Here is an 18620-nt window from a genome sequence, read left to right as displayed (position 1 = left end):
GTCTGTGGCCTGCTCATCTTCTTTGGTACACTAGCAGGGCAAACAGCCAGGAAATAATGTCTAATAAAAAAAATCTCATTTTACAGGAATGTACAAAATTTAAAGGAGTTGTCCCATCTCAAGGATCCTATCTATACTGGTAGCTTATGTAAATTGAAGACTTTTCCTAAATAGATTGCTTTAGAAATTCTGCATGGTTTGCTTGGTAGGTGAATTTCTTCCCACCATTGTTTACACAGCATTGCTATAACCATGGACCTATAGGACAAGTGATGTCACTTACTTACTGCTCTTGTTGGCTTCAGATAATTGCAGTTTGCTGATAAAGTCTGTTATCTCTCTATGTAAACACACAGATAACTCTGAGGCTGTTCTGTACAGAAATCTGCATATTATCTGATCTGTATGTTGAGACCTCCAGCAGTTTAGCAGGAGAGAGAGGGAGGAAGGAGAAATAAAGGAAGTGAGAAGCAGACACTGCATACAGCCTGGCTGTAAGACTGAGATGGGAAAACCCCTTTAAGGGTCAGTGCACACTGAGTTTTTGGCGCTGATTTTGATGCTGATCCGCCTCAAAATCGGCCTCCAAAAAAGCCTCCCAATAGAGTTCTTTTGGGAGGCTTTTTTTGGAGGCTGATTTTGAGGTGGATTCAGCGTCAAAATCAGCACCAAAAAACTCAGTATGCACTGACCCTAAGGGAGAGATTGAGGCCTTGTGAAAGTGGGAGAAAAATGGACTAATATTATTACAAATGTATTAATCATATATACCACAGGAATATATTTATATATGAACAGTTCTGCAACAGTTGTTTGGCCTAAAAAAGTCTATCATATCTGCACTAAAATGTGTTCCTTTATCTGCCCCACGGCACTACTGTCATGTGCCGAGAAACGTGGATAATAAGTTTATAAGGATAAAAGGTTATTTGGGAGGGTTATCGAGACTTCAACAGTTTTATTAATGAAGAATAACTCTGAAATCTATTATAATAGTTATGGCATTATTACTATCTACACAGATTATGTCATTACAACATTTCTGAGACGTTCAAGCTAAAGAATTAAAGTACTGTATTAATGTCTACATATTAAGGCAAAGCTGTAAGATCATTTACCTAAATTATTGTCCGTCAACACTTCCTTAACCTTCTTAGTGATGGCATAGGTGTCAAGTTCAGGAGACATTGCCACAATCTCTTGGATACCTGCCGTGGTTGCTGGGTGAGGGCTTGGGAAGGTTCTGGTACTGAGTGAAGACACAGGTCTACTCTCTGGTTGCTGATTCTCTTTGCTGCTTTCCAAACTTAACATGATGGGTTCAGTAGGACTTTTTTCCTGGTCTGATGGACTTGGCGGTGGAGATGGGGATGGATGTGTTTCAGATGGACTCGCTGTACCTGAAAATGAAAAAAACAATATACAATAAACCTCTTTTAAAAGCCTATGTATTAAAATGGCTATATGCTTATTTATATATACACTATAATTTTGTGAGAGACCAGAGTGTACAACAGAAGTGTCTCATGTACCCCTTCAAAGGTATGCTGGAAAATTTTTGGCAGACATGAATAAAGAAAAATAGATTACTAAGAACCTTCACAGCACCTATGAAATGTGCCATAGGAAGACACATCTTAACAGACTTCCAAAACGTAATAAGTCCCTTCAAGCTTTCTAATACTATACTATATATAGCTATGCAATGTAAAGATTGAGAGTTCTCAGTAGTGGGTACCTTTTTTTAATGGCTAACAAAAAATGATGACCGATTACAAGCTTTTGAGACTACTCAGGTCTCTTCATCAGGCTGGTATAACACAATATCTGAAGGCAAGCACATTCAGCCTGATGAAGTGACCTGAGTAGTCTCGAAAGCTTGCAATCTGTCATCATTTTTTGTAAGCCATTAAATAAGGTATCAACTACTGAGGACTCTCAATCTTTACATTTTATATCCACTGGCTAATACGGTACAAAGATAATTTTTTCTTATATATAGCTACTATTAAATAACCCATTTATGTAAGTACCTTGTGACAGAGCTGGTTGCTGGGTGATTCCTTGACCAAGCTGATCTGTCAGCCACAGTTGCATGCGAATGAAAGGCTCACGTCCTTTCTGGGTCAACTTACTCCATGGTTTGGGTCTGGACAACATGTCACTCACACTGCCTTGAGATAATCCCAGAACCTAAGTGAAAGCATAGGTTACAATGGTTACACAACAAATGGTACTTGTAAGTTTCTGGGATGTGAATCTATAGATAAGTGATCATAATTAGAGATGAGCGAGTACTGTTCGGATCAGCTGATCCGAACAGCACGCTCGCATAGAAATGAATGGATGTAGCCGGCACGCGGGGGGTTAAGCGGCCGGCCGCCGTCAAAGCGGAAGTACCAGGTGCATCCATTCATTTCTATGGAGCGTGCTGTTCGGGTCGGCTGATCCGAACAGTAATCGCTCATCTCTAATCATAATGTAATGCCAGAAGTATTTCCTATTATGTCATTTTTACATGTAAGTGTCATTTTAGGATGTGCAAATATATCTTCTACTTTTAATATACTCCTGAAATGTTCCTTAGGGGTAAGATGAAGTTTGGACAAACAAGTTTACCACTAGTACAGTAATCTAATAAACACAGAAGAAGCTGAAATGTATATAAAGTACACAAACATGATGCATAATCTCTGAATAATGAATAGTTCTTCTACTTTCTAGTATACTTTGTGTTCAATTATTTACAATTTGTCTGCAGTCAGTGAATGGGAACCTTTTTAACATCCAAAGGCTCAAAACTTGTACAGACCTATTAATTTATCATAGTTGAAAATTTGCTTCTACAGGACTCTGTCTGGGCAACCTGCTGTGAGCTAAAAAACTAGACTTCTATAATCTATATTTAAAGGAGTTATCAGTTTTCAAAAAATAAAGTTGTGCTAAACAGTTCACATACAGATTTTTGTGATAGAGGACATGAAAGGTCCTTTTAAAAGCTCTAAAAGCACCAATGATACAGCCCAGCAGACAGTGTGTATAAGCAACTGGTGGGTATTGTGATGCATGGTGTAGAAGTTCAGAATCTAAATAGATTTGAGGAACTACCACCTCCGACAGTTTTTCTAACAGTTGAATCACCAAGAGCAGCAGAAAGCGAGGAATTCCCCAGCACTGTACTTCATCTCATTTCATGCTGAGCACCATCATAACTTTAGAGAGTCTTGAGAGCACTATTGCACTTGAGTCTTATATGCATAGTTCTAAAAGCGGCTTATTGAAGAGATTGGTGCAGGTACTGTACTATCTAAAAATATGATGGTGCTCAGCATACTGATTCCTACAATACACTGTGGTCATAGACTCCCTTTAACTCATTCAGAACCTATTCTCAGTTCTCTAGTGTACAATCAGGGCTGCGGAGTCAGTAGGCCATGGTCACTGTGAAGCAGTGAAGATCTTCTAATTCATTAGAAAGCTAGTAATTATTTTCCTATGAGAGTAAATATGTATATATGTAAACTATCTCTCTAATTATACAATATTAATATTTGTTCAATTTTATTTAAAATGAATGAATAATTGTATTTCAAAGTCAGTTTCGATAACCTTTTTGAACTCTGACACTGACTCAACCCAAAGTTGATCCTAACTCCACGACTCTGCAGCCCTGTGTACACTTTTAGAGATGCTCTAAATGGCAGAGCCTTGAGAAAATCATCAAATATTGGAATATACTTAAATATTTAGAGAGGATACATAATATTCAATTAAAACAAGAAAGATGGCATGTAAAATATAGTAAACATTAGCTATGACAGGTGGCAGAAAACACAGCTGTGCCATAGTAATACCTTTTCACCAAAGATTCTCTGGCAGATGCCATTTTTTGCTAGTTTTTCCTTAACTTGTCTGGTCAGGTCCAAGGTATCCACTTCTCTGTACATATACAGCTCATACTGCTCTGGGGTGAGAGGAGGTACAGTGGGCTTGAGATTTCTAGGAACGTAGGCAGGGTAGTAGGAGAGCTGATTCATGTTCTGACTATCCAGACTTCCAGCCTCTGTCTTTATCTCCACTAGCTTATGTGTTTCTTCTCCATTGGATGCATCTTCCTCGTTTTGTGAAGTCTCAATATTCTCTACTTTCTTCCAAAGTCGACCATTTACCGTACTAGAATAACTTGAAGATGATGAAGATAATGATGGAGACACAGAGGTAAATGGACGACTCAGAATGCTTTTCTCTGATGCCCAGTGTTGATCGAAGTACGACCCTGCGTCACCTATTTCTGACTTTACTTTGCGTATGATGTTTTGTACAAAAGCTGCTGGAGACAGTACACTCAGCGGTGTCTGTGTGGAGCTTGTGCTGGTTAGAAGGCTGCCATCTTCCTGTTTTATGTAGACATGAGGTGCTTTGTGTGTGGAGGGAGTGAGAATTGGGCGCTCATTTGGAGGTGTAGGAATGGACCTATGACCATTGCCTGATTCTATTTCTAACAGTGCTTGCTGCTGTGCCTGCATCTCTCGTCTTGCCTGCTCCAGAATATTCTTTATTGCATCTTCAGAACTGTTGTTGCTGCTGGCAGATGATAATAAAGGAGCACTTGAGCCTTTTGTTTCACCTGCATAAACAATAAAAACACTTACAGCAATAAAGCAAAGTGTAGAATAAATCCAAACATAATGCTGCACTGTCTACATCTAAGCCTGTTCCCATTTAAATAGATGTATTATCCAATTTATAAAATGAAAGTATACGTCTACAAGAGCATCAAAATATTAAGTTTCATTAAAAAGAGATAATGTTTCTTCTCTATGCTGGCAAATCTTTAGAAAGTAATGATTTGATTTTTTTATGTTCTTCTCCCAAATACAATCATATCACAGTGACTCTGCAAAACCACAGAGGGCCATCATCTGTAATGTGACAAAACGCTCTAGAGCAGAAAAGGCAGCCTTTGTACAAGGACGTTACACTTCTTAAAGTGTAAGTGTTCTTAAAGTGTAAATGTTTAATATTGTTCCAAAAATTCCAAAAACTAGAATTATAAGTCCACTGGCATATAATGATTCCTGACACTGGACATTTTAGTAACTGCAAATGTCACTGCGAGACCACTGCTGAAATACCGTAGGAAAATAAAATTCCCATTCACTGCCCTTCAACAATAAAGTCCTTATGGTATTTCTGGGATATATGGGAGCAGCATGGTAGCTGGAATCCTGGGTTTTAATCTGACCATGGGCAACATCTGCATGTAGTTTCTATCTTCTACCTGTGTTGGTGTGAGTTTCCTCTGGGTTCTCCGATTTCCTCCTACATGCCAAACATATACTGATAGGGAAATTGACTCCCTGTAATACATCTGACCCTTGTAGGAGTTGGGGATGTGTACCTGTATGGCAGCTGCTTACTCCCCTACTCCAAAACACTCCCTGTTCTTTGAGTCTCCATTAGAAAAGCACATTGCAAATATCTGTTGTTGCCAATGAACCCATCCCCAATTACAATTTGTATGCATTTCTAATAGCAAAGCAATAAAATCCTAACTTGTTGGAAAGGTTATAAATCACTGAAAGATTGTCTCTGCAAATTCCCATTTACATCATGATATAAGACATCAGAATATAGATATGGGGAAAAAGCATGCTTGCTTTACATGCATAAAATTGTGGGTCAAGACCCAACTGACCTAGCGAAAAAAAAAAAAAAAAAATGTTAACAATCCCGCTCTCTGATTCCAGCAGATGTAGTTGGGATATCTACAGTAAGTGACTTTAAGCTTGCCTAGGATAAACACATGTCTATCTTTTGATAACATGAACATAATATAAGGGCAGACTAGATGGACCGTGTGATCTTTTTCTGCTGTCAACCTTCTATATTTCTAAAAGTAAACTATAGATATAGACAGCAGGTGGCAGTATAACAGCATGCTTCTGCTTCTTTCCTACAATAAAAATACTGCTAAAAGGTGGCTCAACATTCATAGAGAAGGGGAAGGGGGCATGTGTTAACATACCAACGGCACTAACTATAGTCACTAACTGTGACTTCAGGGGTCCTCCTCTCTCTCTCTGGGCTCCTTCACACGTGAGCCCAGGGGAGGTTTTTGACAGCGGATTTTGCGTCAAAAACCTCCCCTTACAATGGTGGTCTATGCAGACCGCCAGACTTCTTTTTTCCGCTAGCGGCGGGCTGCTGCTAGCGGAGAAAAGAAGCAACCTGCCCTATCTTCAGGCGGAAGCTGCGCGGGTTGAGCCACGCGGCTTCCGCCCCCGGCAGCACCCTCCTATGTCGGCTCATTCATTTGAGCCGACAGCGGAGGGGAAAGCCGCGACCGCGATGGTCGCGGCAGGTGGGTTTTGACCAGAGAGAGAGGCAACTCGCCGCGTCTCTCTCGGTGTCAAAACCCGCGCGGGCAGTTCACATGTGAACTAGCCCTTTGTGTCATTGATATGCTTTCTGATGTCTAGCTGCCTGGCTCAGTTTATTAGCTCATTTTTGTCTTTTGGCTGTTTTAGCTAATAAACTACTGAGGTTAGCTGATTGGACTGAGTCCAATCCCATACTATACATTGTACAGAGGCAGAGAAGATGGCTTTGTACACTGCAGAGTGGCCATGTGGCCATTACTGCATTTCAACTCCTTTTAACGTCAATTAGAGCTTAGCTGCAGTAAAATTGCCCTGTCACTATACAGTGTATAGAGCATTCTGCTTCCAGCTCCATAGGCTGAATAATACAGGTATTGGATGTAGCCCTAAACAGCTGATCCATGCGGCTGCCACCATTCAGATATTTATGGCCAATCCTAAGGACAAACCTTATATTTGATAAGGCTGATAAAAGACTCGTGTACATCAAGTCAAATTTATGATCTGACAGTGCTGATTTGGAAGAAGTCAAAAACCCATACAAGGGAAAAATTCTTCCTGACTCCTATATATAGCAATCAGAATATATCCCTGAATCAATGTCCCTTTTCATTAAAGGGGTTGTCCCATCACAAGGACCCTATCTATACTGGTAGCTTATGTAAACAGAAGCCTTTTCCTAAATATATTGCTTTAGAAATTCTGCTTTGTTCTCCTGCTATATGACCTTATTCCTCCCACTGTTTACACAGCTTTGCTATAACCACGATCTGGGAGATAGGACAAGTGACATCACTTACTCAGTGCAATAGTTCAGCTAATTGCATTTTGCTGATAAAGCCATGTTATCTCTCAATGTAAACACACAGATAACACTCTGTCTGTTCTGTACAAGAATCTGCAGATTATCTCATCTGTATAAATGTTGTGAGACTTCTTCAGCCCGTTTAGCAAGAGGGAGGGGGAGGGAGGAGAAATACAGGAAGTGAGAAGCAGATACGGCATACAGCCTGCAGAAAGACTGAGATGGGAGAACACCTTTAATCTAGTACCCAGAACTTGTAATAGTTTCATTGTTGTTACATATACATTATATACTGTTACAACTGTATGGTAATTGTACTAACAGAAGTGTCTATCAGATAAATGTAGAGGCTTTCCAAACTACTGTAGTTAGTCAGTGCTTAGAAAAATTGTTCCTTGAAATTGAAGCCTAACCCAGTTTGCACGGAAGCAATTCAATGCATTTACAGACATTGTGCATGTTGATTTTATTTAGTTACATGAACTGTAAGGGTCCATTCACACGGAGGAAAATGGTGAGGAATTTGGTGTGGAATTTCAGTGCTGAATCTCGTGTGGGCAGTGCACGGCAAGCACAAGGAGCCTATTATAGTCTATGGGGCTTAACTGTGCTTAACTGCACAGCGCTTGCAGTTGCATTGGTATTCCGTTCAGGGGGTCCTCATGCGGACTCCTTCCGGACGGACGCCAAACGCTAATGTAAACCGACCCTGACACTTAAATAGTGATGACACCCGGCACCTCCACTGATAAGCTCTTAAAAGCAGCACTGGTGCTCAAATGAGTGCAGCTTTACAGGTCTTGCAATGCCGCACTCATCATTCATATGTCCTGTTTGCTTATAATATAGCGATAATTTGTAAACTCACCTCCTTTCTGAGACTGAATCTCTTTTTTTGCTTGCTCTAGAATATTTTTGATGGCATCATCTGATCCTGTTTCTGGTGTTCGGATTCTTGGTGTAATGCTTCCTGAATCATGGAAAAGAAAATCGATTACAATTTTAAGTTGTCCAAAGACACATATTTTTTAAAGGGGATGTCTGATCACAGCAAGTCCATAGGTAGAAACTTGCTGTTCAGACGTAGTAAAACTACTGGGATCCTGACCTATCACAAGAATTGGGGAGCTTTGCACCCCAGTTTGGAACAAAAAGATAAGTTGGACAGCATGTGCCACTCCATTCATTGCATCTTGGACTAATAATGTCCTTTATTTTTTGTATTTTTGGAGTCCTGACCTGTTTATATCCTGGAAATAAAAGGACTTTTGCGGGAAAACAGCACCACTCCATCTGGTAAAACTTAAGCCTTCTTGCTCTTGGTTGGACCCTCCCCAATAACACATTTATGGCATATAAGAGTATGACCTTCTTCCCTGTGATACAGGAGGTGTTTCTCACATACACCACTTACCTCTTTGCCTCACTTGAATCGTTCTTAAAGCCAGAACATTCTGCTCATCTGAAAGAAACTGTTTCATCTTAATGAAGGGCTCTTTCCCTTTCACTGTAAGTTTTCTCCAAGGTTTGGGACGAGCCAGAATCTCACTTACTGAGCCCTGGGAAAGCCCTAGGACATAGTGGCCAAATACTCGCTGTCCAATATTATGTTTCAGTAGCTGCTCCTTAACTTGAAAAGCAATTTCAGAAGTATCAAGATGTTCATCGTCTATGGAGCTGGAATTGGTGCTTTCGGACTGATCGCTATGCGGGCTAGAATCTTGATTGCTGGACTGGTGATTGTTGGGGAGTATATTGGCCTTTAGTGAGTAAAATGGAGATTGGAATGAATGCACGTGGTTGTTTTCAGTCTTGAGCAATGGAGAAGCGACTTGGTTCTTAAGGGCTGGTTCTCCTGCTAATTGTTCATTATCACTGTAAACAGAAGCTGGACAAAAGGTCCTACGAACTTTGCTTCCAAGTGATGTTTCTAGCACAGACCGAGCAGGACTGGGTGTAGAAACTCCATCTCTTGTCAAAGGAGATACAGAGTATGGCCTTTCAGCTGGCACAAGATCTTTTGTTGCATCTTGAGAATGATCTTCATCTGATAAAACCATATAAAGAAATAATGAGGATGATGATAATAATAATATATAATACAAATAAAATATCATACATCTATTAGTCAGCTGCAAACATGAATCTGGTTTGACCACAATTTTTTTCCAGTACAGTTTGTAATAAAAAAAAAAAAAAAATCGCTGTATCTCCAAAAATCCAGTACTCTTAAGGGCTCGTTCACATCTGCGCCCGGTCGTCCGTTATACAGGTTTCTGTTTCCTGCACGAAACAGGGCAAGAGACAGAAACCTGCAGGCATCTTTCAAACCCATTCATTTGAATGGGTTTGAAAAGTGTCCTGCCGTGAGTGCCGGTGAGCGTTTTATGCTCTCCGTGGCGAAACCGTTTTTTTAAAAATGGACACAGAGTCGGACATGCAGGACTCTGTGTCCGGTTTTAAAAAACGGGTTTGCCGCGGAGAGCATAAAACGCTCATGGCCGGACTCGGCATGACAGGTTTCCGTCTTCTGCATGCAGAAGCCAGAACCCAGCATTAACTGCAATCATGATCTTTCAATGTGCTACATATAAGGGTTGGAATATTTGGTTACAAAATGGATTGGTGATTGAGGATTAATAGTAGGGTTTCCTAAACCACTATTTAGAATAATGTGCCATATAAACTGAATAAACCACTGGTATGAAGAATTCTGTTGCTCCTACTCATGTAATAATGTGCACCCTGACTGATAAAAAGCTTGGTGGAAATGGCAGAATGGCAGGCATTGTTTCTGAAGATGAAGAGGGGAGTAATGTCATATCAAAAAGGACTAGGAGGTGAAACCCGCATCTATTGAACACATAAGGCATATACTGTGAATATGCTATAAAAAGTCCCAGATGGCAATATCCCTTTAAAATAGGGAAATCATCACGTTATACAGCAGGAGGAGCTGAGCAGATTGATATATAGCTTGGTGTGAAGAGGTTCAGTATAATTAATTTTTTTTTGTTATATTTTTGCTCTTTCTATGCTTAGAAACAGTCATGGAATCAATTGTGGGTCCTACCAGTTACTGACAGCCCTTCATGTGTAGACAGAACTCACTGCACAATGATTAATAGGACTGTACCCATGACTAAAAAAAGTTTATTCTGCTCAGCTCTTCCTGCTCTATAACATGCTGCCTGCAGACTGCACTGCGTTTTCCAGGGTTGCTTTGAGTAGTGTAAACTGTATTTCTCTACAGCTTGCAATTTTAGTGTTGTAAATTTTTTCATTCCTTGTTGTTTGTATATCAGTAACATATGTCATATTGCTGTATAGACTGTTACCATTCAGATGTCCCTAATGGAAAAGTGAAATAGACTCTAGTGTTTATGAAATGGGGATGTCAGATGTACTGGTGCCAGATTGATGCGACTACAATCCATTTACATGTCCGTGAAATATAAATGTAACATAAAATAAACAAAAATTATAGTCTTGTAATATTGAGAGAGTAGCATTATAATATTTAGTGTAGTTATTCTTCTGATCAATGGGCACTATTAAGAGCAAGCAGAAGCAGAATTTTGTACGTACCACTGCTAGGGACATTGCTCTGCTTTTCAGGGAGATAGGTTTGTGAAGGATAAAATGCTTCTTTCTTTATCGATACATCCTCTTCTGATTTGGATGTCTCCTGTGTTAGAGAAGTGCAATATTTTATTAGGGGCTGATAAACATATCACAGCATTTTAATGTTAAACATTGTTCACATTACATACTGGAGCAAGACCACAGCTTGATGTAGCAGACTTCATAGCTTTCAATATGCTGAAAGAAAGAACAGAATTAAACTTGGCATCATAAAACAGCATGCGACATGAATAAATATCTTCACCAAATCAGGGATAAATCAAGTCACAATAACTCTAGAACAAGATATATTCCATGTCTATTTTAAACAGATTGTTACAGATAAGGAGTTTACACCTTTGTGGTGAATTGTGAGGATAAAAGTTAGTCCAGCGTTCACATAAGTGTTTCAAATGGAAGGCTGTGCAGCCATGAGTCAGGTGCCTTGTTGTCAGTGACAGCTTGGTACCCACAAGACAGGGCAGAAATGGTATTTTACAGATTCTGTCTCCACAATTGCTCTATACATATTTCTTATAGGAGCAATGAAACAGCACTGTCACCACTGCCTCCATTGGACGCAGTGATCCGGTGATCGTCAGGTAACATGTCACATGACCAAACTGGTTCTAAATTTACCTGACAAAATGCCCACGGTTATAGGAGAAATAAAAAGCAAGTAAAGGAAATGTCATCTCTAACTATTAGGGTGAACCAAATAAAAAATTGTAAAATGGAAAAAAAATCATAATAAATAATTAAAACAAAATAAGTAAGTAAAAATAGGCATGTCATATATAAAATTAACCATCAGACAATATAATAATAAATAGAATTTTTATTGAAGCAATGTACATACCATTAAAGAAGTGTATATGCCATAAAACTCTGTGATGGGCATGAGTAACACATTAATAAAACTTTAAAGCACCTTACCCTTTAAGTGTTGGCCATTTTTATTTAACTTTGTTTGCTACTTACATAGTTTTAATGTTGAACTCTCTAGTGAATGGTTAGCTATCAATATACTTTATACATAATAAAGTTCAGTGTAGAGAATATAAAATACTATACATGTCTATAACATGTGCACGGTCTACTAATCCACATGTCCTCACAGCTTCACATTGTAGAGACTCCGCTTCTGTAACTGTTACTGTGTACAGATGATGATCTAATACATCATCAAAATGACATCTGTTGTGTGGGATAATAGTGAAGTGCTGCTCTCCAGAGCTGGGCATAGAGAGCTTGTCACAGGATCCCTCAGGAATCCAGACACAACTGTACAGCAAGGCAATGATCCTACACATTTCTAACCCAACTGTCAAATGTGCTGCCCTATAATCCCTCAGTGACAATGAGCCAGAGTTTTGGTACTGACTTCGAGAAGCCTAAGGGACCCTGGGCACTTCATAGCCTGTGATCAGAAGCTGTGCTTCAGTCAGTCAAAACCAATAGCTTTTTTTTGATGCTGGGACAGATATACCATAAAAAGTACTGATGTGACTAAGTTACATGTTATTTCCTACAAAACAAAACAATATATATCACATATGACCGTAGTAGTGCAGCCAGACACCGCAACACTACGTCATCTACACTAAATATCTGAAAATCCATGACTTCATTGATGTGCCTAGCTGATCAACTCTGATTTGCTTAAATGCTAAGTATGTGGCAACGGGCATTCCAGACCATTTCATGATAATATAGGACCCCTGGGTAAGCACATGGATGGCCATTACTGCTCTAGTATAGGAGCTTACCTCAGAGTGGTGCACAGAATGAGTGAGTGTGTCACTGAGCTCAGCTTCAATCTGCTTGCAATGTGTAACTTTTGGTAGTATTCCAAGAGCAATACATTTTTTAATTATTTTAAATTTGAATTTTATTGAGAACAATGTTTCAATGTATAAAATCCAACAACAAAACAAGGGTAGGGAAACAGTGGCCAGGTCAGACCATACAAAAGAAAAGAACGGAGCAAATTCACGACCAGCTGTCAGAATAAAATAAACAATAAAAAGAGTACAAGCATTAAAGAGGACCTTTCATGGGTTTGGGCACATACGGTGTTATATACCGCTGGAAAGCTGACAGTCGGCTTTCCTGATCTGTGCCCCAGGTGAAGAGCTATCGGTGCCGATACCGTAGCTCTTCATCGTCAGAAGGGTATTTCTGACAGTCTGTCAGGAACGTCCTTCTGCCCAGCAGTGCCTATTGCGCTGCACAGTGTGAGTGGGGAGGAACATCCCCTCACCTCCCTCCTGATAATGCTCGTCTATGGACAAGTACTGTGAGAAGAAGGAGGAGGTGTTACTCCCCACTCTCACAGCACAGTGCTATAGGACGTTCCTGACGATGAAGAGCTATGGTACCGTTACCAATAGCTCTTCACCCGGGGCACAGATCGGGAAAGCCGACTGTCAGCTTTCCAGCAGTATATAACACCGCATGTGCCCAAACCCAAGAAAGGTCCTCTTTAAGTACAATGTATGAAAATAACAGCTGTATTGATTGATAGGGGACGGGGTTGTGAAGAGCAATACATTTTTTAAATCCTATCTATCTCTTGTACTGGATATATCTCCATTATTGTAAAGCTCTTTTGCTGCTACAGGTTGTTGACTGTAAGATGCAGTATGGATCAAATATAAATTTTGCTTTCTGTTATGTTTGGTGAACCTTTGCTCATTAAAAATGCAAAGATACATACTTAAAAAAAAACAAAAAAAAAAAAAAAAAAACTGACAAATCACACTGTGTAACCCATGGAGTGCAGAAAATTTGCTATTGATGTAAATCTAGGCATACTTATGTATGCTCTTGTGCTGCATTTTACCGAACTGGGGACAGGTAGGACATAAAATGATTTGGAAAGAAAGGCGCAACAGGAACATGTGAATGGGATTTTCTTAAATAAATTCCTAATACTGTGTAAAATATTTCTATGTGGATTTTTATGCAAATGTCCTGAAAACTGCACCTGGACATATCAAACAGTTCTGTATCAGTCTCAGAGAATATTACGTTTTATATGATAAAAATGATTATTTCTTCAACAGATTTGGAAATAAGGAAATAATACCACTAATGTGTATAGCTGCCCCGAACTGATGTAAATAAAGATGATAAAAGCTTTGTGTGGCTGTTCAGTTAACGCTTCCAGGAGATTTATATCTGGTTTTATAAAATAACAGATGGATATGTATTTTGTGCACAACAGAAGGGTAAATATATACAGCACTGTAATAGGTATAAACAACCCCTAGTGACACTGCCGTCTTATTTATTGTATTATAAACCTAGGAGCGAGGAGTGTTCCCTATGGCACAGTATTAATCAGACTGATGGAGAGCAGACTTACAGAAGGAGGTATGAATCTCACCTTAGCTCCGTTTTAATTTCTTCGTAATCTGACTGACTTTGCAACTTCTCTTCCAATTTCTGAAGAATCAAAAATGGAGAATATGGGATATCAGTCTACAGGCTCTCAATATAATTCAAGCAAACATGTTGTCATACTATGGTGTCCTATGTGACGGTAGCATATAACAGGGACAGGTCATCTTTTCTAGCAGTCAAAAGAACAGAAGAAAATATTGGGGGCAGATAAACTAATAGTACTGTATAACTTTTAAACAGTGCAAAGTTAGACTACACAGTCTTAAATAGCACCAGTTTTAATAAAGTATCGGATGCTGTTTTAAAGACCGTCTAGGCTAACTTTCCACCACTTATTAGTTAGATTAGTTTACAAGAGAATTTTGGCAGAAAAATTTGGTGCAATTTTTGAAGTTATGCCACATTTTGTGGTTTTGCATGTTAAGCCTGGTCCACCCTTATATATACAAGGCACAGAAAGTGTTAGAAAATGTCTAATGATTATTGGTTTGCCAAAAGGGCACAGAGCTATAAAAAGTAGTGATATCTACAGCCATGCATCGATGCTCTTATTAGTTTACCACCATGCCATGTATGGACTAGCCATCTAACTTCTAATTGAAAAATCTATTTTGGGAGAGAAATTAGGTCTATTGTATAAGCACAGTGATCACTTCTTTTATTAAAATTGCTTGCTTGAACTTTTACTGCCTTTCACTTACAGGGGTTATCCATTTTCAGCAATTTCCAATATACTTTCTGTATCAATGCCTTGCAGTTTTCTAGATTTCTGCTTGCTGTCATACACTGTATACTTCCAGTAGATAAAAAACAGACCATGGCCATGTGATGTACAGTCCAGTCCAGTGACCAGAGCTCTGTCTTGTAACAAGCTGTGCAGCTGCTGTGTCCATCACATGACCATGCTCTGACTTTTAGCAACTGGAAGGAAAGAAAGTCTGACAGCAAGCAAAGATCTAGAAAACGACGAACAGATGATACAGAAAGTATATTGGAAAACTGTATAACTTTCCAGAACATAAGCAATAACATTTATTTTCTTAAACTGAACAACCCCTTTAAGAATATCAGATATGAGACAAAGCTGATGTGGCAGATCCCTCCAGCTCAGTGAAACTTTTGCAGAAAACTAAGCTAACTCAGAGTTATAGTTGGACTAGACAATCTAAAAGTACAAAAGATGTAAGACACACTATAAGACACTTCAGAAATAGTCTAGTCTAGTCAAACAGCATTAGTTTATCTCCCCTTCCATGTTTAAATCCATCAGCCTTTTTTCAGATACAGTGGGGGAGATTTATGAAGACTGGTGTGTTGTACTCCAGCCTTGCTCACCTCTACACTGGAGTAAGGTCTGCCTAATTTATTAAGAGGGTCTTTATAAAGTAGATACAGTACCTGCTAGAGACTGTGAATGACAAAAAATATGTGTTTACCTTCAGTTATCAAACCTGTACATGGCTAGCCCTACTCTCATCTGAGAAGTGTACTCATACAGAACCAATCTCAGCAATGCTCAGCGAGCTTATCACATCAACAGCAGCTGCACAAAACCTTCTGGTTATTTGCTACAAAGCATCAGTCTGGAGATCAGGATGTTTAGGGTATAGTTTAAGAAGACACCAATTGGACAATCTTTGAAAGGCCCCTGGCTGACATAGTAACCCATCAGCATCCCCTACCATTGAATTGTGGATGTTCCAATGAGCAGACAGAGCAGAACTCCTCCATTTATCAAACACTTTAGATGCTGCGGTCACTATTTACAATGACACCAAAGGGCTTAAACTGACAGGATCAGTTAATTCTTATACAGACAGTTTCAGGGCTTTGTAATACAGCCCAATTTCTGATCTCGCTGGTGCACTGACCATGATGAAGATGACTGATATAAAGCAGGAATAGACAACTTTACATGACACAGAATTGTGAAGACTTGTAATACAAAGTTGGTGGTCCACTGATGTGAGGGATCCATGACTGACAAGTATTCACTATTCCTACAATCTTATGTACTATCTATTACTACAGGCAGGGGTTTTGTGACAGCTTAGTGTCCTAGAATGTATAATGTTTGCACCTCTATGGCCTCAGTTTTGATGAGAAGTTGTTGTTCTAGTTCAGCTATTTGATTAGATGAAGATTCTTCCAATTCTTGTATAGCGTTCTGGAGATGCTGAATATCCTTAAGCAGTCTTAAAATTTCTCTGTCTTTAGAAGCTAAAGCTGATTCTAAATGAGATCCAGAACATAGTGAGAAGCCACTTTTATCCTAAAAAAAAAAAAAAAGATAAAAAAAGATAAAAAAAAGACTTGTTATGATGCTTTGACTAATAGAGACAATTAACATAAACTTCGGATACCATTAAGTACATGAATAATCCCATTAACTTCCCTGGAGAAATAGAAACAAGAACATGCCTACTTGAGTTACTCTGGAAATTAAGAGTAATGTTATTTTCTCTGAGCAGAGACACTTGCCGAGCAACACAACAAAAAATGTGGCACAGGTAATAGCTGTACTTACTAGCAGAGTACAAACTATATACTGATCAGTAGAGTGCCCCATGCCGATGTAAAGATTCTTATACTATTAAATGGATATTCCCATTATATACATTTATGGCATGTCCACAGGATACCAGTAGGAATGGCCCAAATTTAATGCAATGTGGATGACCAGAATTTTTAACTCATTTGTTTTAACTATGGTGTATCCAATGGGGATACAAGGAAAACAATAGTAAAAGTGAAGTTCCACGGATGGATCCTATAATGAATATGTTCACAATAAAGCTGCCATACAACTGACAATAAATTGAGTTACTCCTGAAAACTTCTTATTATTGTCCCTAAGTTCACCATTTTTCACACAAGTGTTTCACAGTATCCCAATACTACAAAATATATCGTATTTGCCATATGCTTGACACCTTCATATTTACAGTATGATTTTGGACATATTTCTAAGAATAGATTTTTTTATTTGCAAAAGCAGAAAGATACTTTGCTTTTCTTATAATGGCTTGTAGCCACACTGGCCATCGCACAAACTACATTGTGTGAACAAAGTTTAACAAAGACCACAATGTAGTTGCCTTTTTCAATGGACTGTTTTCATACTTTTTGGGCATCCTTAAACAAAGTATATTCTAGACACAAACCTGGTTGGTATTTATGGACAACTGTCAAGACATTTCTGATCCACTGTTCATGATATTTGGGTATGTGAGCCCATAGATATTATAAAATCTGCATGGCTCCTAGGACAATAGACAATGCTATAGGAACCTATACAAAGCTGGGCGCAATACAGTCCATCCATGAGGTCTGCTTATGTGTACAACAAAGATATTTAGGTATATAGCAACTACAGAACTCCCAGAACAAAGACTCACAGAAGAACTTAGACCAGCGGATCCTTGTGGAGAACAACAGGTCAGTCTAATGGAATTATTTACAGATGATAATTGCTCCCTGAGACTCTCAACCTCCCTCTGAGCAGCTTCTGCTCTCTGCAAAACACACAGAAAATAGATGGCAAATATCAACACATGTCACATACTTGCAGCCAACAAAAGGAAAATGATGTCACACATAATAATATCATCGTTTTGTGATGTGCTTATACTCCTCCTAAGGAGCTGATGGAAAAAGGATTCCCCTTATCGTCCATTAAGCTCCCAGGAAAATCTTTATCCATGGGAAAGAATGCTGTGACAATCACAAAGTATCCTATGCTTGGTTTCTCATTTACTACTATAGATCAGATGGACATAGTCAAAATGAGCACCAGAGAAAACATGCTGACAGTGCTTACTACTCTGGGAAGGCCAGTATGAACCTTACTGGCTATTTCGTTATTCAGTACATTTTATAGAAACCATAGTCTATGTGTAGGGGCAGCTTTGCATGTTGGTGTATGTAGCTGCATGTGAGAACATAGGTACAGCTTTAGCACTGAAGTTGAGGAACTTATAAATACAATATACGCAAATAATTTTTAAAGGGTAAGAAAACTTTTATTTTTCTATTATTATTATTATTATTATTATTATTATTATTATTACTATTGTTATTGTTTATTTATATAGCACCATAATTCCATGGTGCTTTCCAGAACTCAATAGTGCAGGTGAAGGGAACAGACTGTGCACTATACTTCACTATAGAAAAGTGCCTATGAATTACTTTACTCCAGATCTAATTGACATCCGTCTATTCTGTATGCAAGCAGATCAACTTACAAAGGGCTTACTGGCGAAGGGAGGGAGAAGAGGAGCAGAATAAAAACAGAGATATGAGGCTGCTCTACATTAAATGTGTCATTTATGTCAGTAAAGGACTAAATAGTAATCTAATAACCCAGCTGTATTGTGAATAAGACCTGTCTTTCTACT

General features: G+C 38.9%; 1 protein-coding gene across 2 annotated transcripts in view; it reads right to left on the bottom strand.

The window, feature by feature from the left end:
• CUX2 (cut like homeobox 2) overlaps positions 1–18620 on the bottom strand; it is a 291553-nt gene that overhangs the window by 9422 nt on the left and 263511 nt on the right. For both annotated transcript variants that reach the window (XM_075273161.1, XM_075273169.1), the window contains exons 10-19: positions 17619–17735; positions 16301–16492; positions 14204–14262; positions 10962–11010; positions 10777–10876; positions 8603–9235; positions 8057–8158; positions 3855–4627; positions 2034–2193; positions 1119–1400 (exon numbers count right to left, since the gene is read on the bottom strand). In XM_075273161.1, coding sequence (XP_075129262.1) covers positions 1119–1400; positions 2034–2193; positions 3855–4627; positions 8057–8158; positions 8603–9235; positions 10777–10876; positions 10962–11010; positions 14204–14262; positions 16301–16492; positions 17619–17735 — 2467 coding nt within the window. The remainder of the gene's footprint in view (positions 1–1118; positions 1401–2033; positions 2194–3854; positions 4628–8056; positions 8159–8602; positions 9236–10776; positions 10877–10961; positions 11011–14203; positions 14263–16300; positions 16493–17618; positions 17736–18620) is intronic.

The sequence above is a fragment of the Leptodactylus fuscus genome, chromosome 1 (assembly GCF_031893055.1).
Source record: "Leptodactylus fuscus isolate aLepFus1 chromosome 1, aLepFus1.hap2, whole genome shotgun sequence".
Taxonomy (NCBI): domain Eukaryota; kingdom Metazoa; phylum Chordata; class Amphibia; order Anura; family Leptodactylidae; genus Leptodactylus; species Leptodactylus fuscus.
The sequence above is the reverse complement of the archived record's forward strand: the minus strand, read 5'-3'. Positions and strand labels throughout refer to the sequence as shown.